Source organism: Falco peregrinus, chromosome 1, assembly GCF_023634155.1.
Source record: "Falco peregrinus isolate bFalPer1 chromosome 1, bFalPer1.pri, whole genome shotgun sequence".
NCBI lineage: Eukaryota > Metazoa > Chordata > Aves > Falconiformes > Falconidae > Falco > Falco peregrinus.
In genome coordinates, this window is record NC_073721.1 from 128,442,797 (window position 1) to 128,466,991 (window position 24,195).

Below are 24,195 nucleotides of genomic sequence, written 5' to 3' on the forward strand. Positions count from 1 at the left end.
AAATGTTAAATGCATGCCCTGCTACACCCTCAGCCACGTCTGCAAAGCACTTATTCTCACTGTCTGCTCTCAGGGATAAGATATTATCCTTATGTTAGAGATGAAGAACCGAGGCATGATAAAAACAGCCCACACTCACAGTAGAGGGCAAGGTCAGGACACCCAAATCCCAGGCTATTAATGCTCACCACAAAGCCTTCCTTCTCTTTGATCTACTCTCTGCTTGAATGAGTTATTTCTTTTAAATATCAGGCCTATCTAATGGCTCATTTGAAAGCCTGGTTTGGATGGTCTCTTAAGACTACTTAAAAATTAATGAACAAGAATAATAGATATCAGCTAGCACAGGGCAAAGCTTCAGTTTGTTTCTATAAAACGCTGGCAGTGAGCACCTGCTCCCTGCAGTTCAACAGGCCATACAGCAAAAGAATGCACATCCCTTCACAACAAGAGCAGCACTTGTGCAGGAAGAGAGTCAGAAGACACACAAAAGGACTGACCTTCATCTCCACACACTAGTTTCTTCACCACACAGGGGATCTCTGTGTAGCCAAAGCCTTTCAGCTGCTCCACCTGCTGAGCTGTGATGGGATGCTCCCACATGGCCGTGTTCATAGCAGGGCAGAAGAGCAGAGGTTTGCTCAGATCCCAAGCACGGATGACACAAGTCTGCAAAAGAAGCCAAGACGGGTTGTCTTTGCTCATTCCTTCTCATCACTTCGCTGCACAGAAGCAATCTCCCAGCCTGGGCGTCATTGGAGGGCCAAACGCCTCAATCTGTCAGTGCAGCTGGACTAACCCACAGACAGACCCACAGGGCTGATACTAATTTGTATTACATTCCAGCAAAGCTCATCACTGACAGGCAAGAAAGATGAGAGGGGCTACAAAGAGGATAGATCCCACCCTACTCTGGCCTGGGGCCAAGCAAGCAGCCCAATTGCTGGAGCAAACCAAGCTGAAACACGAAGAGTGCAGACTGCCAGCCCGTGTGGGAGACCGAGAGAAGCTGAGGGGTGGCCACAGATCATATCATAAAGAAATCCCCAGGCAATACTTCAGATAAGCCAGCTGCAGAGCTGAACACAAAAAGTTGGCAAGTGAATCTTTTTTAAATGATATGCCAACTGGATCCATAACTCCTCACCAGGGAAGCACTGCTGCTTCCAGAATATAAATAGAGGATAACACGAACACATCTGGGCTGTTGCAGAAGATGCTGGCAGATTACGAACCACCTAGCAGCTCCTGCATGCTACAGGGAATCATATCTGACTCCTCATGAATACAGAACTTCCAGATAATCCAGTATCACCTCATCTCCCTAAAAAGACAAATGCTGACTGCTCTCAATGCAATCTCCATCAGTCTTCCTAGGCCTAGCAGCATTTAAATCATGCAAAGGGAGCTTCCCAGGTAGCCACAGCCCCTGGTGCAGGGTCTTTGCTCAGATCACCGAGTACTTACAAGAACCCTGCCCATCCTTTTTTACGCCCTATGACTTGAACCCTTCCCAGCACAGGAAAGTCTGCTAGAATCTGTTCTAACTTGCCAAGCAGCACCTCCAGCATTTGCTTGCCTTTGCTGGAGCTACCTCTTCCCTCCACAAGCTCTCTGAAAAGACTGGCAGGTGTTTGTGAAGCCACGCATACCTAACATCCTTCCTGAGCTCTTCCCTCTGCTACCACCATCACATCTATAGTACCAACCGGAGCCAGCAGGAAAAGACATTGCTCTTGTCCGTCCCACAGCTCTTTCTGGCTTCTCTGGGATCTCCAGTGATCTACTCATACAAATAAGAGCTGTTGCTCTGGGTGTATTTTGTTCATTTATATGCAGTTCCTCTTACCTGAACAGCTAAGGTGGTCATGCAGGGCTCCCTGGCCAGAGCTGATGCACTGCCCTCCGTTCCTAGTTCTTGCATTACTTGCCTGCTTGCATTACTGAGGGGCGATGCGCCACAGCAGCTTTGCAGATCTGCAGCTCCCTGGCAGATCTTTTGGGTGGTTAATGGTTATGCCTTCCCCTAATCAAGACCTAACACCTGGACACAAAGTGTTCAGACCCACTGAAGGTCATCATCACCTAGCAGAGAAGCACACTCTCTTTTAATACACTTTTTGATCAGCCTTTGAGCCAGAGCACTTTTAATACCAGAAAAACAAGTCTGAACAAGCCAAATCCCCTGTAGCTGAAACTGGAAGGTAAGTAATTGTGAACATGTTTGAATTTCTGTGCTATGCAGTTAGGTGAGGGAGGAGGTGAGGTAGCAGGAAGTAAACAGTTTTATCTGATCTCACAGGTGTCTTTCCAGATTGCATCTAAAAAATGCAGAGAGAAACCCAAAAGTTAGAGCAAGGGGGTGGGTGTGTGTGTGTGCACGCGTGCGTGTGTGTAGGTAGAAAGAAAAAAATACCACCCATCAAAAAAATCAAGAGAGATAAAGCAGGGACTGGGAAACAATGGAAGAGACTGACAGAGCCAAGAAGTGGAAAGAGTTGTAAGCCAGGGAAGGAAAGAACGACTATTTGAGAAGGAACAGGGGAACGATACTGAAGGAAGAGAGAGACAAACACACGAAGTGAGAGCAGAACATGCAAATCTCACTGTTCTCGATGCTGCAGAAGCACAAGAGTTTCCATGAAAGAAAGGTCAGACAGTCTAACACTGGGAGGCGAGAGAACTGTCAGGCAGAGCTCTGGTTACTCACCAGCAGGTTGTCACAGATGCCATTTGCAAGCTTTGCCAGCGTGTTTGCATCAAGAGGTGCCACCAACATAAGGTCAGCCCACCGCCTAAGCTCAATGTGCAGGACTGGGTCCGAACGACCTTTCCACAGCTGCGGATGAGACAAGATGCAGATTATCAAACCCTCACAATGACCACTGTGAACAACAGGCACTTCATCAATCCCACCTTAGTAACCACCACGGAAACTTAAGGAGAAAGAATTACTCTCACATCAAGCAAGACCTGACAGAACGGGGAGCCAGGGACTGCAGGCACAGTGCTCCCTTTTCCGATTCCCCCCACCTCCTCCAGTGAAGGCCGTCTTGCAGCTACGTTTCGGAAGCACGCCTAATGGATGGCATTGACACACTTGGTGCTCTACAAATGGGTATCCTTTCCACACAATGACCATTCACACGTCCAACAACCACAAATATCAACTCACAGGAAAGAGCTTTCCCCATCCACTTCCCATTCTTATCATCCCTCAGCTTCAGAATTGTCCGTAAGAGCATATCTGAGCGGAGGAAAGAGCTCCATCCTATCAGCCAGCTGAAGCCAGACAGGATGAAATCAGGGGTCACGTTTCCTGAGGAAACCATGTGATTTATAAGTTCTGCATTTCTTTGAAGTGAACTGACCACTGTCTTTTAACAAGGTATAGACCCCTAACTGCACAAGTCACTTTCAATTCAGATGTGCACCCCTACACATACTCACAGCAGCAAAGTAAACCCTCCTAAGTACAGTAGGGAACAGTCCTGTTGGTTTTCTCTAGGATGGATGAAGTTTAGCCAGCTGAGTACCTTCCTCCTCTCTTGGCTCTTAAGTGAATATTTCTATTTTCACAAAAACTCGAAGTTGCTCAGGAGAGGCCTGGTCTTTTCATAAGAGCGCAGTTAACTGGGAAAACGTCAAGAGAAGCAGCAAACAGCATCAGGTGCTTAATCCCCAGAGGACACACACAACCACAGGCCAGCAAGAGGCACATCAGGGCCACAAACTGTTCCTTCTCTGAGTCACTGGAAACCACAACAAAAAGACAGCATCCGGAAAGCTGGTGCTTCCTAACACCTTTCCCAGCTCCTCCGCTCATTTCTATGTTTTCTAGAAGCGCTGAAAATCATAGCTTTATTTTCAGAGTGAAATATCTCACAAACAGATGCTAGGCGGGCTTATTTCCCTGGCAAGACGCTGGAACAGGTTGCCCTGAGCAGCTGTGGCTGCCTCATCCCTGGCAGTGCCCAAGGCCAGGCTGGATGGGGCTGGGAGCAACCTGGGCTGGTAGGGGGTGTCAGTGCCCATGGCAGGGGGGTGTGACTGGGTGATCTTTAAGGTCCCATCCAAACCACACCATTCTGTGATTCCCATCCTTATGTCAGAACAGCATGTTATAAGGGTTCCATGCCTGCTTTCAGTGTGCCAGCAGACCTCAAAGCCCGACTTGCACCCCTTCTATCACGCCACCAAGGATTCCTCAGAAATCTCCTAGACCCGCAGGAAAGCTTCCTGGCCATTGCCATTAGCCTGCCTCTCTCCACATAAAAGTGATGCTCACATGGGAGAGCATTAGCAAGACACTGGTAAAGAGCAGACCACCTTGTACCCAGATCAGTACTGTAAAGATAAAACATACAGAAAAATAAATGTTAATGTTTATACACTCTTCATACTCAGGGACTCTCAAAGCATGTCAGCAAAACTGTAGTGAAGAGAAAAAGCCATTTTACAAGGTCTAGAGATGTTCACAGCCCTGACAGCTGAGGTATCCCTTACTGGAATGGCTCTTCCATGTATGCCCACGAGCACAGATGCAGATACCTCTGAGACAATGTCCTGGTTTGGCTGGGACAGTTAATTTTCTTCTTAGTAGCTGGTACAATGCTGTGTTCTGGATATAGTATGAGAATAATATGAGAATAATGTTGATAACACACTGACGGTTTTAGCTGTTGCCAAGTAATGCTTACTCTAAATCAAGAACTTTTCAAGTTTCCCATGGTCTGCCAGTGAGCAGGTGCACAAGAAGCAGGAGGAAACACAGCCAGGACAGCTGACCCGAACTGGCCAAAGCGATATTCCATACCATAGAATGTCATGCTCAGTATATAAACTGGGGGGAGTAGGCTGATTGCTGCTTGGGGAGTGGCTGGGCATTGGTCAGCAGGTGGTGAGCAATTGTGTTGTGCATCGTTTGTTTTTTTTCTTTTGGTTTTTATTCCTCTCTCTCCTTTTCTTTGCAATTATTATATTTTATTTCATTTCAGTTATTAAATCGTTCGTATCTCAACCCGTAAGTTTTACCTTTTTCCCCAATTCTCCTCCCCGTCCTGCTGCAAAGGGGAGTGTGAGTGGGTGGCTGCGTTAGTCTCTGGCTGGGGTTAAACCACAACAGACAAACACTACTCCCAGCAGGAGAAGCTCTCTGACTTCCAGCCACGTGTCATACTGGTGCACGACATATCCAGGTACTGGCCTTCCTCTGCACCACCACACCAGGGTGGCCCTACCAGCACAAGGTCACCCAGCCAGACACCAGGCTGAGTTTTAAAGCAGCGTGAGTAGTTTTGCAACTGTCAGCGATATCTGCAGATTTAGAATACTTAGCATTAAGGAGAATTAAACTGTTGCATTCGTGACAAATATGACTCATGACAAGCACCAAACACCCTCACTGCGGCTCTGCAGCGGCTTTCTTGACATTTCCTGACACTGCTCTCAGAGCTGCAGATAGCAGCTGAGCACAGGGTGGTGAGAGACCACTTCTACCCCCATAGCTTGCTGCAAGTCTGCTAGGGCAGTACAAAAATCCTCCGGTACAGCCAGGGCAGCCTTTCTTTCCTTCCTCATTTACAGCATGGTTGGAATCACATTCTTTGGAAGACACAATTCAAAAGACATATCACTACAACAAAGAAGTAAGCATTGGCCCAGGATTAAAAAATAAATAAATGGGGTCTCTTGCACAGAAACATAGAGGAGCACTTTTGTTTGCTGTTCAGTGCTTGAACAACTAAGTGAATCCCCCAGGGAGCCTGTGTTTTTTCTGAAGCAACTCATTGCCCTTCTGGAAGTAGAAGGCACAAGTGCATGACAAAAGTACTTGAATTAAAAGACGTGTGGCTAGTGAGGACAGGACAGAAGCCCTTGCCGTCTCCTAAGGAAGAACCACTCACCTGCCATTCATCTTCGTCGCTATAGAGGGTGACAGGAATCTCCTGGACATCATAGAAATGCTTTGCTCTCTCAGTAGTGACCACCTTCACTTCGAGCTAATCAGAAAAGAAAGACAGACCAATGGTTAGATTTGTGGACAATCCTGTAAAGCCTGCAAAGATTCTGAAAGCTATGTGCATTCTCAGAGGACCTTCCCCTATTCATGGTTGAAAGGCCAGGACACCACAGGTATTCACGAGAGCCAAAGACTCATTTCATGCCACCCTAAAATGGGCAGGTGATTAGTCACTGCCTGCTGAACACGTTCACATGGCCAGTTCACAGCGGGGACAGCGGAGAGGACAGAGCAGGTCAGAACGAGATGCAGTTCTGCACAGAACTTCAAAGAGACAGTAAGAAGCAGCAAACCAAAACTCTGTGAAAGATGTCCTTTAATCTCAAAATATGCCTGCCAAAGGGAGCAGAAGAGCATCTTGCCTCAGTGGATTCCCTTAACCACAGCACAGAGGACTGTCGAGGGGTGGCATGCCTACACAGCACTCACAGGATCACTCTTCCCACACTTGCAGCCAAGAGGAAGTTCTGTGCCAAGGGAAAGCACAGTGCTGAGTGATCAAAAGAACTGCTGAGGGACAAGCAGGTTAGTTGGGGCTCAGCCCCACCAGTGCAAAGCAAGCCCGCCTCTGCTGCACAAGCAAGAGCTGCTTTTGAAAACATAGAATTATTTATTGGTGAAACGGACCACCTTGTGCACCCCTCTGTTGCTTTCTGCCCCTGCCTCTCTCTCTCTCTCTGATCTCCTGGGGGGAGGTAGCTGCAGATTACTGGATACTGCTTTTTAAAACCGTGTTGATCAGATTTGCTCCAGCCAGGGTAAAAATACCAGAAGCAAGTCAGAGTTGTATCTTCCAGCTATCTGTCCTATCAGGGTAACAGGGTAAGACATTGGAAAAAGGAAAACATCTATGTAGGTATACTCAGAGGGTTTCTGTGCAACCAAAACAGTAAACCAGCAGCTTCCACAAAGGAAAGAGAGGCTGGGGCAAAGTATATGAAGGTTCTCAGAAATCTGAGATAAACCTGCCTGCCTTCTTGAAAGCCAGTGGAACCTTCAGTTAAATGGTATATACTGGGGACACCCTATCATGTTTCTTCGATGTTTATTTGACATGCACACTTATGAGGTGCTAAGGTACCCTAAGACATGAGAACCTTTCATTTCCCCCCGCAGAAATCTTAAACAGAAAAAAGGGTTTTCTCCCTAGTTTCTACTCGTTGCATGACCTGCTCAAAGCTGTAGCTCTGACAAATGTCACGAACTGCTGCCTGGCACATGCAGTGAACCAGAGGTGCTCTACACACCCCAGGATCAGCCCCAAAGCAGAGCCAGTGTTGGAGCAGCTCTGCATGCGCTGATCACCTGAGCAGGACACAAAACTGTATTTCCAACTGCAATTCCTTCCAAGGATGTACCTTAAAATCAGTCAATAGACAGGTGAACACGCAGGGGGGAGCGTTCCGAGAAGACTGGTAATGTGGAAGACGCACCTCAGGCCACCAATTATAGTGAAAAATAACCCTTCTCATTGTTATTGGCCATTTCCAACCACCATCTGCTCCTTCAAACAGTTCACAGTGCAACCCACTGCGTGGCTCTATTAGCCCAACAGAGACAGGGAGAAACCAACCTCACCAACAACTCATTCCTGCTAGAAACTGTGGCCTGAGGTACAAAACTGATGAAGTACTCACTCTGTGCACTCTTGCTAAAACCAACTGCTGAAAACCTCCAACCTCCAAGAAGCTATCTTCAACAGCAGCGGTTGAAGTGACAAAACATGTTAACCTATCTCCCCAACACTATCTACTGAACTGGGAATGGAGCAGTGTTGATTATCTGCACCCTACATGACTAGAATAACAGCTGGGAGTAGTGGAAAATCCCAGCCTTAGCACATCATGGTCTTTGGTAATTTTACCTATTTCCTGAAGAAAAAGTAATGGGAAAATATAGCTGCAGCTAACACCAGTATTTGGTACTATATGGTTGGTTCGTTGCCTCTTCTAAACGTCTGCTCTTTTTCAGGTGACCCTAACTTGGAATCACAGCTGCACTTCTAGTGCTTTCAAGTGTGAAGATCATATTCACAGCAATCGACCGTATTGTTTCCATACTAACCTCACCTCACAGGAAGCTGTTTGGAGCCAAGCAGCAACACCCACAAAGGTGCTAACGCTGCGCTCTGCTATGCCATGGGCTTCAGTGAGGTGTTAACCTCGCAGTCTGCAAACTACTATTTATTTGGTGATTTTAAAGAGCAATGTGCAGTTTAAGGGGCACGTCTGCTCTCTGAAATGGTACCAGTAGGCCAGGTCTGCACCAAAAGTTTTCAGCAGGAGTGTTTGTTAGTGGTGTTCTTATTTTACAGTTAGCCATAATGGTATAAGGATTTTTAGGTGATACAACTTGATGTACCAGACAACATATTTTGTCACTTGCTACTTCAATTGCATCATTATTCAAAATTTTCTAATCTACACCAGAAAGACCCCTCTAAGGACACATAAAAATCCCCAGAAGACACTGTTTCGTTTGTTTTTTTTTAAAGATAGTTGCATAACCATCTCCAGTCTTAAAAAAATAGATATTTCTTCGAAGCATAAGCACAGGAATAGGGAATAGCTGGCTATCACATCCTGCATCCAACCCACTACAAACCAGAGCATACCAGAGGGAAGTTCAAGGACTCCGAGTGGTGGTGACTCCACCATTCCCCCAAGAAAGTTATTCTATTAGTCAAATATTCTCCCTAATTAAGGTTTTCTGTTGGGGTGGGCTCCTGATTCCCTTGTTCTGAGCAAGTCCTTCAAGTCCCTCCAGCTATGTTGGAAAGAGATCAGTGTTCTCAAGATCACTTTAGCCTACATAGTTTTTTCTATTTAGCTGGCACACCCTCAGCTTGCCTGTGGATGTATCTCTGCTTAAACAGTAAAGGCAGTCTAGCCACCCTCAGAAACTCCTTTACTGGAGACTGCTTAGAGCTCTTTTACTTGGACCACTTAAGTCAATTCTCCAGAATAAACTTTACTGCAAAACTGCTATCCTGTGCTCACGCAATACTGTCAGTCTCTGTTAGAGAATTCTCCCGTGGCAGCCGTTTCTGCTCGGGGTTAAGGGCGTGTGTGCGTGATTTTTTTTCCACAAGTTTCTCAGTTTTGACAGCAAAATCTTTATGGACAGACCGAGCTTTGGTAACAACTGCTGCAGAAGAGAATGAGTAGCTTCCCTGTTAAATGGCAACTACAAGCTGATGCAGAGGCTACCTGGTAGGAGCACAATGAAATGACGTGACATGATTTAAGTCCAGATGATGTCCTGTAGCTTCAAGAGCAACACATTCCACCCACAGAGAAGTCTGTTGCTGCCTTTCTTTATGACTAACCAATATCCTGCCAATATGATTTTTGTCATCTTATTCGTGCCAGGCCATTCAAAAATTCTGGGAATCAGCCTGAGACAATGCGTGTGAGCATAGCGCTGCCACAAGAGCTACCCACAGCATCTTGACCAGACACTATGTGCTGCCTACCCACAACACCAGGTGCAAGGGTAATAACCTGAAAGGTGTAAACTGATGCCGTCTGAATTTCCTAGATCTTCAAAGAGGTTAAACAAAAGGCAGTAAGATGTAGTCACATCCATTACCACCCTCAGGAGATGTTAAAGTTTAATGAGTGCAAAATCACACTGCAAAGTTGTTCATCAAAGATCATTTCAGCCAAAACATCAATTTAAACTAACCAGTCTGGTTTCAAGCTGCTGACCACGTCTCCTTTGGTGTCAAAGCCTCCCTCTGCTCCTGCCCTGCTTCTACCAATGGCTTTTTAAAGTTCTGTTCCATCAGTAAAGAAACTGATGCAACAGGCTTGTGCAGGACTTAACAAACTCAATGGAAAAATTACACTGACTCAGCAGGCTTCAGATCAGGTCTTAAAATCACATCAGGAATGAGTAAATAACTTTAATTAATAAATTAAGTACTACAAGCTCCTGGACTGGACACTTCAGTTCTGCTTTTTATGCAACTAAAGCCTAAAATCAGAGGCCACAAAGCCCGCAACGGATGTCACAAAACCTATGGGCCTTCACAGTGAATTGAGGTCCAGCCACCTGCAGTTTTTAATTATGAATCAAATGCTCAGAGAGAAGGAATGCATTTGACCTAGATTCCTGTAGTGGATGATTTACATTCTTCCTGTCATCTGCAAAGAAGGACCTTCCAAGCACCAAGAGCAAAGGAAAAGAGACAACAGCAAAGCCCATCCAAGAGACAGAGGATTAGAAGGTGCATATCCCTGGCTCTGGCCTGGTCAGCCCCCTTCCTTGCTATCATTTTTCTTTGGCCTTCTTACTTAGGCCTAGGACCTTTGGCCTCACTCATCATTTCAGGTCACGTAATAAATTAACTGAGGTCCCTCTTTGCAATCCACAACGCCAACCCAGCTGGCAGAAGTGGTGCCCAACAGATCACCAAATCTTTAGTACCCTTTCCAGCTGGGATATCAATATGAGCCAGATAAGTCAGAGTTACTCAGGGATTGCACTTCTAACTCTACATTAATGTATCTAACTATAAGGTAAAGCCTCCCAAATCATCCAAAAGGATACTCATTAAGAACTCTAAGCAACATATCTGCATATTTAAGTGCACCCTCTTGCTCCTGCCACTCTTTCATTTCACTGTTCCAAAACATTTGCTCCATTTCTTAAAAGCTAAAGGTTTTCTGTATTTTCCTCTAACTTTATTCTACAGCAAAAGTTAGCATGGTTCCCTGCCTGATTCTAGTCACCAGTGGCCTCTGCTGGACACCTCTGTTATTCCAGACAATAAACTAGTAAAAAACTTCAATGCACAGACACATATAGCAGCTTGTATTTTCTGTTTTTACAAGATCTGGTTTCCCTTTGTTCGTCAGACATCTTTGCAATCTCCATATCTCACCTATGGAAAATCACAGTATCCTAGTGACAGATTTCAAGTTCCAGAAAACATCACCTGTGTCTGTAGCCAGATCTGATAATTCAACTGACAAGGACATATTCCAGGGAAAAAAAAAAAACCACAAACAAACAGCTATTTAATAATTTTTGAGAGAATTAAGCAAGCTGAGCTGAACAACAGTACTTTCATACTCCAGAATTTAAATGTCTGTTTATGCAAACATCCAGGGGTGTTTAGTGCTCTTTAAGCCTGATGGAAAGCTAACTTTTAAGTGTAGATAAGTATGAAATTATAGGAAAAAGTCTTAATTTATTTTTAAAAACAGGAGGAATGCTCCCCAAAAAAATTTTCAAACTTAAGAGCTCAAAGCCAGAACAAACATTTCATTTCAACAGAAGCCATGTAAACTCTCTTCAAAAAGAGAAACAGGGTAACAGCAACTTCACAATACTCTACCAAGAGATTTACTCACCCCAGTGATTTTCAGCAATTCGGTGATAAGGAGAGGCAGCTTCAGGGCAGCCACACTTCCCGTCACACCCACCAGGACATGGTATTTTTTCTCCGGCACAGGTGAGCTCTTTTCTGCAGGAAGCCCTAGTTCTGGTGGGGAGAAGGGCTCCATGCTCCAATCAAACACTACAAGCACACAAACAAAGACACTTAGACTAACGGTTCCTCTGAGCAAGGCTAGCAGAGCAGGACCCCAACACTGACACATCCCTGAGCACAGGGACCTACGCCTGGACTATGAAGTACCCAGAGTAATTCAGCCTGAGGATGAACACTCAGACCTTGATCCACAAAGCTTCCAATCATCAGCAGACATTTAAGCATAGCACTAGCCTATTCCTTCTGTTTAATTACAATTCTCTCTCAGATACTGGTAAACAGAATGCTAAAACCTGTGCAGGCAGGCCACAAAAGTGCTCTGGTAAAGCCCACAGCCCCCAAAACAAAGATACTCTCTTACATGTTGAACATGGTCCAGAATTTACAATAAACGCACCTATCACACTGAGTGCTGGGAAGACGTGCAACCCCCTGCTAAGTCGGTTTCCCTTCGCACTCTCTGGTGAGTAACAAATGCAGGGAGGCATTTTAATAATTAAAAATCTGGGGGCCCTGAGGCAAGCATTATCACCTTACTTCCTAGTGTATCACTACATATTTACAGCAGCACTGGAAATAACTCCCTGTTAGGTGGAGAAAAAGACAAAACAGTGAATAAGAGGTAGAACACAACAGCCCACTGACTGAAAACACGTTTTCAGGGATGTGAAAGTCAGAACTGCTCGCTCCTCCAGCGGCGCCAAGCAAAGCAATCTGCAGGGCGACGTAGCCACTTTGGGAGGCAGGCTGAGCCAGCAGCTTTAGCTCAGCTCTCCTGCCTCCTCCCAGCTTCCCTGTGCCGCTGCCATACCGATAAATCGCAAATTACTGTTCTTGTGAGGAAAAGCGTTCCTCCACAGAACTGATGTGAACGTCTCTGCTTAACAAGTAATTAGCAAAGGGTAAATTCACTTCCTGAAAAATTTGAAAAACGCATTTCTAGGAAAGATTAGCATGTTTCTAGCAAAGAATCTAGAGATTTAGTAGTCTGCTCCTTTTTAGTGACATCCTTGTTACTCAGAGCAATATAAAATATATATTACTTGGAATAATACATAATATGTAGTATTACTTGGAAGCATTTTGGGTAGAACAAAAAGGAAAAAAAAAAAAAAAAAGAGGTGTTTATGCTGCTCTTGTTTTCGGTCCCAACTCGGATGTTGGGGTGATGGGCTGGATTCCAAAAGAGAGGAACTTACCCCTTCGGTCACTCCCCAGATTGATGCAGGGGCAGGTTTACTTTAGGATCCTTCATGCCTGTGCAGCAATTCCACGGAGGTCTGACCTGCACACCCAGGCGCACCAGCACAAACAGCCTTCCTAACCTCCTCGCACCCATCTGCTGCCACACAACAGCAATAACACGCTTTTTCCATGCTCTGCTTGGAATTAATGTGCTTAACTCGGGCCCCTGAGGTTTCTCTGTGTGTTTATAAAAAAATTGCTAGGGTAAGAGCACCATTTCAGCTTCAGCTTCTAGGCACTGATTAGCAAGAGTAATTAGAGGCAAGGAAATGCAGCATGCACATTAGCTAGGTGATTTCAACACTACTGCAGCACTTTACATGTTTATCTATATCTAATTAAAATTAACGCCATCACAGCAAGGAAAACATCCACTTCCCTTACGATTACTAGATGACAATTCATTCACTGAAGCATACACATCTTAAAGCCTGGGGAATAAGACATTATTTTTTAATAGGCAGCTTTTAAAAAGGGCTATTAACAATAAAACAAAAGCGCAGGGCGCTGGGCTGCACTTCCCTCTTATCCTAACACAGCTCTGGGGAACCAGCTAGGAAGCCAATACAAAGCAAGCAGTTTATAGGCCTACTTAGCTATCTTATTAGCTTTTTAAATGCCTCAGTTACTCTGGGAACAGCTCCAAAAGGCCGCTGAGGCAGAGAACAGAACCGAGAAACCCCGGGGATTTCCAAAACGTAAACAAACAACGTTTATATACCGGTAGAGGCACGACGGAGCGCGGGCAGGAGGGACAGGAGAGCGACAACTCCCCGTGCTCAAGCCTCAGCGACGGCGGGGCCCCAGCCGCGGCCTGCTCCCGCGGCAGCCCCGTCCCGCCTCACCGCCCGCTGTCGCCCAGCAACGGGGCGGCGCCCCCGCCGCGCCCCGGAAGGCGAAGGGCACGCTGGGAGCGCGGCCCCGCCCGGCGCTGGCTGCGCACGCGCGCGCGGCGGGGCGGTGACACGGCGGCCGCGGCCCTCTGCGCCCCCGGCCCGCCCCGGGCCCTGCCCGCCGCCCCGGGCCCTGCCCCGCCGGCCCCGCCAGCCGCCGCAGCGCTGCGTTGGGCCGGCTCCGCTGGCGGCGCCTCAGGCTGCCCGAGAAGGGGCGGGCACCGGGGGTGCTGGCGCCCCTCGGTCCCCCAGCAACAGCCGCTCCGCAGCGCCCGGCATCGCCGCGAGGGCCGGCAGGCGGCTGCGGGCTCCTCAGAAAGGTGTTGGAGCGAGGAGCCTGGCTCAGGGCAGAGAGAGACGGCCGAGGGCACCAGAAGACGTGCTGCTAGGGGGGAAATGGGGAGGCAGGATGGACAGGGCTGAGGAGAGTATCCGAGGGGCGCAGGGCCTCCGGCCACCCCCGGATCCCCACAGGAGATGGGGAGCTCTCGGTGACAGGGGAGCCCAGGGAGGGGTTACAGAGCAGGACTGAAACCTTTCGGACAGGATTCAGGGCAGCCGCAGGGCAGTGCCAGGGGGAAGGCAGTTAAGGGGCTGCCTGTTTATTGTCTGAAGCAGAAGCACGACAGATCTGGGGCAGCGCTTGCCAGGCAGTCCCCAACGGTTTCCAGATACGGCTTAAAAGCAGCAGCTCCCTGGGCATCCCTCTGATGTTGTCAGCTACAAATAAGCAGCAAGGCAAGAGGCAGAGGGCTCTGCCTCACCAGCTGCGGGATGTGGAAGGCAATGTGGGACCTCTGTAAAACCCCAAGCAAGCATTCTCTAGTCTGGAGCTGCCTCCTCACCCAGCTGCAGAAACACCCACGCACCAGCTCTCCCACCCTGTGGGCTCCTGTGGGCTCCAGCGGTACTGTCCTTCGATCACAACTGCGGCAGCCCCCACCCAAAGCCGTCACAGATTGGTGTCCTGCCCAGCTTCCACTGGCGGGGCAGGAGGGCTGGAACCACAGGGGCATGTTTCAGTGGTCAGCACTGACACTCACACGTTTAGGAGACACACTGGAGAGGAGGGTTAGATGCTGAAGCAATGTCTGTAAGTTACAGCTTGTTACAGTTATTATTTACGCATCTTATTATAAATGCAAAAGGTGAAGTCACGTAATTCATCATTTCTCAGACATGGATGACAGAGCATGTGATTTGGCATAGTCAGTTTTAGGCTAGCTGTAAATGAATTGCACAATAATTAAACCTGATTAAGTACATAATAGGGTCAGCAAAGGATTACTTTTCTCCTTACATTTTATACATATATATATACACACACACAGACAGGCATTTTATCATTAATTGCATTTTAGTCTTGTCAAGAGACGACTGTCTACTGCAGAATGACTGAAGTGATACCCTTAAAAAGGAAACTATTCTTGGTGTGCTTTGCTGGGAAAGAGAAGTTCCTCCTTGGGGTGATTCTCGTGGCTAGGAGTCACATACAAGCATCACCAGACAGCTAGAGGGATGGGGCGCGAAGGGCTGGGGACTCGCACAGCTCTGGCTAGCTGTGGGCATGAGCGGTGGCACACTAAGCTTGTTGCCTGCAGCAGAGAGGAGATATTTGAGCCAAGGGGCTGGATCAGATTCTGTTTGGGCTGCTTATCTAGGACTTGGAGAGAAAAAATTGGCGTATTTAAAGTGCATTTAGAGTCTGAAAAGCGTCCCTGGGAAGGAGATTCCCCTACTGCTGCCCTGCACTGTCCTGTCAGCTCCCATTTACAAACCAATCTTTTCCAGGGTCTGCTGGTCACCTTCCCCTGCTGCCACAGCCAAAGAGGTGTCAGTCTGAGCTCAGCTGCTCCCCACGAAGGTGCAAGATCATTTATTTAAAGCCCAACATCCCCTAACTGGGCAAGGACTCGGGGCTGACAGGAGCAGGGATTTCTGCACCAGGAAAACCCACGGCCACGTTTCACTGCGGTTTTTAGAAGTGCAAGTGAGCAGGAATCCTTCCCACCAGCCTGGAGGTTTCCTAAAGAGCCTTAAATTAGCTCAAAAGCTAACGGGGACAGATCTTGGCCTCACTATTTACATAGTCAGTGAGACTGGTTGTATGTGCTTGCATACAGAGTGGCAAGATTTGACCTGGAGAATAGGTCCTCTGAGAAACACTGCCAATTTTATAGCTGCTTTTCAAAATAGAAGCCTTTAAAAAAAAAACCAAAAAACACCAGACTCAGGATGCAGAATCTGGAACCGGATGGTTGTATCCACAGGGAAACCCTGTCCTTGCTCCCCAACACATGCACACGCACGCGCACACACACACAGTGCACCGGGGCTCCTGCCCACGGCCACGCACAAATACTGGTCTTCCACGTCAAAATGTAAACTACTCATTTACAATACCACACACTGAGAGAAGTTGTAGATCCTGAGCCAGGGTGTAGATTAGGAATCGCTTGGCTTCCAGCATTATCAACAGCAGCACTGAGGGTTTCTTTCCCTCCCGCCTGCCCCCCCCCCCCCCCTTATCTTTTTTTTTAAAACGCTAAATCAGCCAGCCACCTGCTAGTTAAAAAGCAAAAGAAAAGGGAGAATTCCCAGTACTGCTTGCCCTTGTTGATTCAGTGGCAAGTGGCTGGACACTACCAACTGAAAGAGAAAACTCACGCATGTCGTAAACCTGTGGTTTACTGTGGTTCACGGCTTATTCCAAGAGGGGAGATGGGTGCTGGTTGCTATTTTTCTCTTTCCCTTTTGGGGATGGGGGTGTGGGGGTGCTTTTGGCTGATGTAGTTCTAACATACACCTATCACCACAGTAATTAAAAAACCACCACCGTACACTGTTTCACAGGGAAAAAGAAGACACGTGAATGTACACTTACTACCACGCACAACAAGAGCCCTGCAGGTCAACTCATGGCCTCTTCAAAATGAAAAATAAAGGAGAAAAATAAAAGAGCTCAAGACAATAATGGAGGATGGGGGGGGAAAAAATAACCAAAATGATCTCGTTACAAAGAATGGGAAAAGAACTGTTATGGTACACTCCGACTTTCTGAAATAGCTGCAGAAACTCGGCCCAGCCTTCTTCCTCCTCCTCCTCCCTTCCCCCCCAGATCTTTCGCCAGAGGACAAAGTCCTGCTGCTCACATCTCGTTGGAGTAGGTGTAGTTTGGGGTGGCCGAGTACTGCGTCTCGTGCTGCATCATGGCCCCCTGCGCCGCCCCCATGGCCGCGTTCTGTGCTGCCTGCTGGACGTGGGGGTTCTTCCATGCCCCCGTGGTCCACTCCTCCTGAGCTTTGCTGAAGCTCCCACCACTCCCCCGGTAAAACTTATGCACCTGTAGCAGGTTGGAAAGAGAAAATCCAGAGGCACTGAGCAACTGCAGCTCACACTGACCGTCCAGGGTAGCAGCGAGGGCTCCCTGAAGCAACGCAGCACCCCTCTCTCCCCCTGTACCATAGTGAGAGCGATGAAGGAGAAGACTGCCATCCCTGTGAACAGGACGGTGGGGATCAGCATCACCACGGCTGACCCCACATTGGTCCCAAAGAAGGAAATCGCTGCAATCCAGCCACTGCAAGGAGATCAAAACAACCATTCAGCAGCTTGGGGGCTTTCCCGGCTGGCTCTGCACACCGCAGCCTGCCAGCATCCCTCCCAGCTCCTCAAACCATCTTCCCCAAGGTGAGAAGCTACTAAAGCACTGAGGACTTTAAAACACCCAGAGGCCACAGCACCGGCACAATGGTGATTGTCCCTGCACCCAACACAAGAGCAGCATCTTTCTTACCAGACACCCCAGCCAGGGATTCCCACCGCCTGGATAATGCTGATCACCAGCTGGGCCATGAAGGTGAAGAAGAAGGCCATGAAGCTGAAGGAACTGTCTGTCCTGCAAAAGAACGCTCAGTCACTCCGTACCTCTCCACCCCTGCTGCTCTGCAAGGGAAAGGAGATGCTCCCACATCTCGGACTCTTTCAGGGCAGAAGTGGCTGTGGTTTAGTGAGAGGGTGGTGAGAAGCGGAGCTGCCTGCAGACAGCAGGCATCAGAGAAAAACTAAAGGCAAGGGAGAAACTGCGGGAGGCTGAAGGTAGTGAAGGGGCACCTGGGAAAGCCACGGGGCATCAGACCCTCCCCATGGCTCAGCCAGCTCTGCGCATCAGGCGAGAGGGCATCTGTGTTCGGACACAGCTCTCAGCTCATGCTACCCTACCATGAAACTCAACTGTCCCCCACCGGGAATAAATATGTCCCCAGTTTTCTAGATCTGGGGACACTGCACTGGGGAGTGACCTCAGCAGCATGGATAATCCATACAAGCACCTCGAGGACTTGTGGAAAAATACAAAAGAAGGCTCAAGGATGGGCAGGAAGGGAGGGAAAGGTGGCACCCCCATTGCATCCTCACCGATCCCCCCGACGCTGCACAGAGGCTCACGTAGGGCGTCTTTGGATCACATGGTTGGGGCTTTGGCCCTCAGGAAATTCCAAATTCTTGCTTTGAAGGTTAGAAAGTTAAAGGGCTAGATGGAAAGAGCGGAAATTCCCCCAAATATTCAGGCAGTGCCCCAAGCTAAGCACTAACCATTTAGGGGAAAAAAAAAAACCCAAACCAAAAAACATGAGAAGCCAGGCTCAGGTGTGACCACTTACTTGAAAGCTTTGTAAATAGGTCTAAACCAGCAGACATAGGAGCAGGGCGTAAAGAGAATGAGCCAGAGAATTGCCAGTCCAAAATTAACAGCTCCACCGCCTCCAATCAGCCATGCGAGGCAGCCAACGAGATTCACCGCCAAGGTGATGCTGTTCACTGCAAACACACACACACACACAGAGGGAGCAGAGTAGCGTGTACGCAAGGATGTCAGTGCAATATGAGACCCCAACCCCAGGGATGCCCATGCGGGGCTGACCTCCAGCGGGCTTGGCCAGCAGTGTGTTACCCTAGCCAGAATGCCCTTAAGCCGGCTGAGTCTGGAGAGCGTCGCCAGGCTGGCTCAGCCAAAGGAGGTCTAACCTCAGCTGAGGAGCAAGAGGAAAAAAAAAAAAAAAATATCACTCAGAGTTGTAATGTCTTAAGCAGGTCCAGGGCTCATGGGGCTCTGAGGACAGGGAAGAGCCACATCCTCCTGCTAGCAGCAAGCCAGGGCACATTTCCACCAACAGAAGAAAACTGGAGGAATCAAAGTGAAGCTTCCTCACTTGTCTCCAGCTACAGTTTTGCAGAAGGAGCTTGTGCTAGTGCTCCCCGAGCATCACTGAGAGCTGAAGTCCTGAACTCCTGGCCCCCGCCTCGCCAGTTCAGGGGGGTGCGTGTTTGTTTCTCCCACCCCTGCTTGGGGTTACACAATACAAGGACTATTACTATGAAGCCCAGCTTAGCAGACACAGGACAAAGCAGAGGAGGCTCATCTGCATTCTGACGCCTCTGATTTTTGAGAATGATTCATTATTTCAACGAGAATTAAAACCCTCCCACCACTGCCTGCAAGAGAGCTGCAGCTGGCAAGAAAGACAGCTCAGTCGGCTGGGCTGACCGGGCACTCGCTGCTCCCGGAGCCCCCAAGGACATGAGGGAACTTTTCAGCCTCGCGTGTGGCTGGGTGTTTGCGGGGGAGCTGGGGAGAAAACAATCCAGAGAGGAGCTCCAGAGACAGAAACCAAGACACAGGCGACTGGCTCAGAGCGCTGGTGCTTGTGCTGTGGGAGAGGCTGGAGCAAGAACTGAGCTCTATTAAATTAAGAGCGAGAACAGCCAGATGGGGATGGGGAGGGAGTTGAACAGCCCCAAGACAGCTTCCCCAGGGAAGCACAGCTTTATTTTCTTCCCCTTTCATAGGCAAGCTATGCTAACCCTCCTGACACGATGGGGGAAGTTACCCCAGGGTCACCTTCCCAATGGGACGCAGCCCCCAAAAGCCAGAGCGAGGCACCACCCCAGGGGTGCCAGCCTGGTGCTGTGCCGAGAGCAGAAGCACCCGACCTCTCTGCTGCCAGCTCAGCTCGTAACCTGCCTCCAAAGTACAAGGCACTCCCTGGGCACTGATGCTCCCAGCGTTCAGGGAAAACACCTATTAAGGAACTAAGTTCTTCTAAAAAGAAATAAAACGGTGCCAGCTTGCCCTGAACCACGCACATTTCCACGTATGGCAGGGTGTGATCTGTCCCTCTGGCTCTTCTCCCCGCCTGGGGCTGGTAAGGAAGAGAGATCCAGGCTAGTTTTAAGAGTTAGAAGATGGCAACAGCCCTGTTAGCACAGCACGGCACACAGAGGCATGCAAGAGGAACAGGCAGGACCTTTGAGGGAAGCCTTGGGCTCCCACATTTTGGGGAGCAGGCACACCAGCCCTCCAGTCCAAGCAGCATCTTGGCCTTGGGCCGCTGCCGAAGGACTTGCAAGGAGCTTGGGGTGGCAGAGAAAGCCCTTCCCCTGCCCAGCCACCAAACAAAGCCAGCGGAAGGTTGGCACCTCTCCTCTCCTGGGGCACAAGGCCAGCAGCTGAGCGAGATGGAGAGGGGAGTAAATCCTTTCGGAGGAGGAGGAGGTGCGGGTTCAGAGCTGTCTCCTCGCAGTGGACTCCAGCGGGATGTCAGGGTCACCACCGATGGCCCTTGGACACTAAGCCAGCTCCAGCCTCCTGGAGCTGGTAGGGCTGAAACCCAAGGGATGCTGCAGCCCATGTCCCATGCCCGAGGAGTTTGAACAGGAGACACCAAGGCCTGGAGGGGCAGAAGGACTTCCTCTGATCTTGCTCTGCTCTTTCAGCCCATGACTTCCAGAGCAGCTGCCTTCACAGAGGCGAATGCAAACCTGCCCCAGCCCTTCCCCGCCCAGCGACTCACGCATCCAGAGGTAGTAAAGCCGTTTGGCCATGGTACGGTGCTGCGGTGGGATCTCCGCATCGAAGTCCTGGTAGAAACATGGCTTCAAGGGGATGAACTTCGGCAGGGGAGGGAAGTTGTTCACTTTTTCTGCAATAAAAAGTTTCACCAGCATTGGGCACTGCACAGAGCTGCACATAGGTCAAGAGGCTTCCTAATTATTCTTGTTCAGCCCCAGGAATTGAGTTTCATGCAGGAATTAAGGATTTCCCCTTGTTACCACCACCAACCCACAGAAAAGCATCAAGACAAATTTAGCCCCCACTGGCCACATGGATCCTGCAAGTGTGGACACCTGCAACCCCATTGGGGACTAATAATGTGATATTATGGCGAGTAACATCCCAGATGGGATTCAGAGGCAAGGAGCAGCCCCACCATGGACCCCCCAATACCTGCCATGCCGGCACACGCTCAGCCTTTCCGTTCCGCAGGAAAAGTAGGGGGGAAAAAACCCAGCAGCTTTATCAAAGCTGGAGGAAAACAAGAGAAAAAGTGATACGAAGTGGTCAGGTACCTCCCTGAAGAGCCTTCACCTTCCTCCCCACTCCAAAATAGTTCAAGGACAGTGCTATAAGAAAGCAGTTTGCTTTATTTACACGGACGCTCTACACTATTCACACATCCAGGCTTACCGCTGGCACCTGGCTGGTAGCAGAATAAATCCCAGCTCCTACGGCCTGAGGCTTATGCACCAGTTAAGGCAGAAGATTAAGAGAAGATCCAGTGATGTGGGGCAGAGCACGGGCTTAGCCTCCCACTCCCAACTGACCTACATCCAGCCCCAGAAGAGGGACCAGGCTGGATGGCAGGGGAAGGGACATGGCCCCCTGAGCAATGGGGCAGCTGTGGACAGTTTGAAATCCTCAGGTTTATTACCTGTCCCAAAACTTTTTTTTTTTTTTCATTTTTGTTTTTGCAAAGAGCTCCAGCACAGGGAACTACCTGGCTGCCTCCTGATGGCATCGCAGCTCCCATCTCTGCAAGCCTAAGCCAGAAACCAGGCCAAAAGGGAGCAGGGAAATTGGCTGAAAATATCAGCTGGAAAAAAAAATAATCAGTTGTGATTGTCACTAATGAGTCACCTGAGTGCTGGCTTAATGATTAGTCACATCACTTGGCACCTTGCAGGTGGGAGAGGTGGGGAGCTTAGCATCCCAGGACAGTCCCAGACCATGCCATACTCATGCAGTGAAAATTAAGCAAAATTAAAGCAAAAATTAAGAGCTGAAGTTTTAAATATAAGCGTGAAGACAGCCACTCTGCATATCCTCACCTGCCTGCTAGCTCTGCCTCCAGGTTTTGCCCTCTCCCAGGCAACCTCGGGCAGAGGAATGGCAGCAGCAAACGTGTCTCTCATGATGGGGGTCCCAGGGGTCAACGCTTTGGGCTTTCCGGAGGGTTTGAGGGTCCCTGCCTGGGCAAAACCATCACCCAACGCCAGACACCGGCCAGGCAAAGCAGACTCGCGTGGCTCACCGGCATACCGTCTCCCAACATCCGACGGCAGCCCACGGATGACTCCATCCCCTGGGCGCTATAAATACGAGCCGCCTGCCTGCGCGGTGACGTCTCGCGGCAGGGCTGGGTGACACGGCCCCCGCACATGTGCCGGGAGCGGGGACATGCGGCCGGGTGTGCCCCCCGGCACGACACCTGCTCCGGCACTGCAGCACCTTGGCCAAAACAAAGGGGGCTGGCCAAGCTGGGGGGGCTGCCGCAGAACTGGGGGAGGGCTGCTGTCCGAGGGGGGCTTTTACAATATGGGGAGGGCTTGCGAACCGGGGGGGGTGGGGGGGGGGGGGGTGGGGCTACTGCAATGCAATGGGGGGGACGGTAACCCCGAGGGGAAACCCCAGCACCCTCTCCGTGCCTAGGGTGCCAGCCCCCCGCGTGCTGCTCGGGGGTGGTGGGGAGGGCAAGCAGGGCTCGGCCGCGGCGCCCATCGCCCCCCGGGGGTTTCCACGGGCCAAGGGCTCCGTGCCCCACGCACGCCTCCCGTCCCCCCCGCCCCGAAACCGGGCGCGGGCCTCCCGCAGCTGCCTGGCGAGGGGACAACGGCGGCCCGCCTCACGCCCGGTCCCCGCGGGCAGGGATCGGCACCCACGCGGGTGCGGGCAGCCCCGGGGGCGCCTCCACGTCGCGCAGCTCCCCCCCCAACGCGTGGGGTGCAGACCGGGGGTCGGTGCAGAAGGCGGTCGTCCCCCTCGGGGGCAGCATCCGCCCGCCCCCCCCACCCCGAGGCAGCCCGCCCCCCGGCCCCGGGGCTCACCCGCCTGGCGTGGCGTGACCCGACCCGTCCCGCGGCGGGTGGCGGCGGCCGCCCGCCCGCCTGGCGCTGCTCCTGCCGCAGCGGCCGCGATCTCGCGAGACTGCGGCGCCGCCGCCGGCCCCACTATGGGCAGCCCCGAGATCTCGCGAGAACAGCCTCTGCCGCTGTCCAGGGTCCTGCTGCCGCCGGCGGGGAGGGGCGGGGCCGCCGAAAGGGGGCGGGGCTCCTATAGGGTTGGGGGGCTCTATGGGTGGGAAGGGCTCTATTGAGGGGGGGGAGCTCTACGGAGCAGGGGTACAGTAATCCCTCCGTGGGGCAGACCCTCTATTGAGCATGGGTATGGGAAGCTCCACGTGGATAGGAGGAGAGCCTCTATGGGGCAGGGGAGACCCTCTATGGGGCAGGGGCTCTGGGGGACAGAGCAGGCAGGGGTCAGTGCAGGCTGCCTGTACCCAGGAGGCTAAGTCTGAGCCTGCAGGTCCCACCAGCAGGACCAAATTTAGGGCACCCCATGTCCACACCCTGCTGTGCTCCTGGCCGGGTTCCTGCAGAGCCAGTATCTGCCCACAGTGCCCTGCTCTGTGTCACTGCTGTCGCACTGTCCCCGCAGAATTACACAATGCTTTGGGACTACTACTACTTTTTAAGTCACCTTACTCACCCTTTAGCCAAGCACAACAGAGCTGCAGCAGCAGTAATGCGCACACGCAGCTCACACATGTCTATGCATGCCTGGGGGCTTTGTAGCCCGTGCCCTGCAAAGCCCACTGGAGCCGTGCTCACAGGTGGCTGTTAGCCATCGCCTGCAAGCAGCATCAGGGAAGTTGGCATTTTAATGAGAAAACAGTCTAAAAAACCCCCAGGCGCTGCAGCAAGTGTGCTGGCAATACAACGGGAGCCATTTCTCCCTCTGGGTTGCCACCAGTCCTGCTGCCAGGGCTGCTGGAGGAGCTGCTGTGCTGCTGTTGTTCCCTCTCTCAGCCCAGCCGTGCAGCTGCAGGGCTGCTCGCTGGAATGTCAAAAATCCCACATCACTGCTTCCAAGAGCAGGAAGTTTCCCGCTGTCCAAGACAGGCCTGAAGCCACTGTCCCCACCACCCTGCCTGGGTTCCCATGGTGGTCTGCCTCACACCCAGTGCTGCTCCGGGCAGTAATTAATTAATGGCCCACACGAAGGGCAGAAGATATCTTGATTGCTTTTGTCAGCAATGCCAAGGCTGGGATGCAAAGGGCAGAGGAAGGGACTGGATTAACTCACAGGTGGGCTAGAACAGGGACAAAAAGCTCCTAAAGCGGACATAAATCCCATATCAGCCTGAGAACTCCAACCAACATGAGGAGGACTCTAAGCAGGGTCCCTTGTCCTCAGTGTC

At 50.4% G+C, this 24,195-nt stretch overlaps 2 protein-coding genes across 11 annotated transcripts in view; both read right to left on the minus strand.

Annotated features, from left to right (window-relative positions):
* The window catches only part of PPCDC (phosphopantothenoylcysteine decarboxylase), a 29,588-nt gene extending 15,917 nt beyond the window's left edge, over positions 1-13,671 (minus strand). For 3 of the 8 annotated variants that reach the window (XR_003555396.2, XR_008749693.1, XR_008749694.1), the window contains exons 1-5: positions 13,489-13,667; positions 11,383-11,549; positions 5,907-6,002; positions 2,711-2,839; positions 501-669 (exon numbers count right to left, since the gene is read on the minus strand). Coding sequence is in view for 5 of the 8 variants with exons in the window: in XM_055818130.1 (XP_055674105.1) it covers positions 501-669; positions 2,711-2,839; positions 5,907-6,002; positions 11,383-11,535 (547 nt within the window). In the remaining 3 variants the exon portion in view is untranslated. Of the gene's footprint in view, positions 1-500; positions 670-2,710; positions 2,840-3,175; positions 3,445-5,906; positions 6,003-11,382; positions 11,550-12,721; positions 12,945-13,488 lie in introns of those variants that run through there. The other 5 variants (XM_055818130.1, XM_055818126.1, XM_055818119.1 and 2 more) reach the window with 5 other exon arrangements.
* A 1,055-nt stretch (positions 13,672-14,726) lies between these two features.
* Positions 14,727-22,936, minus strand: SCAMP5 (secretory carrier membrane protein 5). 3 transcript variants are annotated; one of them, XM_027789547.2, is made up of 8 exons: positions 21,827-21,967; positions 21,496-21,591; positions 20,946-21,023; positions 20,512-20,640; positions 18,322-18,478; positions 17,457-17,558; positions 17,123-17,240; positions 14,727-17,003 (listed from the first exon to the last, which is right to left on the minus strand). In XM_027789547.2, exons 3-8 carry the CDS (start codon positions 20,950-20,952, stop codon positions 16,809-16,811), a joined length of 708 nt encoding a protein of 235 aa, XP_027645348.1. In that variant the 5' UTR covers positions 20,953-21,023; positions 21,496-21,591; positions 21,827-21,967; the 3' UTR covers positions 14,727-16,808. The 3 variants fall into 3 exon arrangements, with proteins under 3 accessions (XP_027645348.1, XP_055647429.1, XP_005239494.2); XM_055791454.1 differs by lacking the exons at positions 21,496-21,591; positions 21,827-21,967 and adding an exon at positions 22,823-22,936; XM_005239437.4 differs by lacking the exon at positions 21,496-21,591.
* Positions 22,937-24,195: the final 1,259 nt, after the last annotated feature.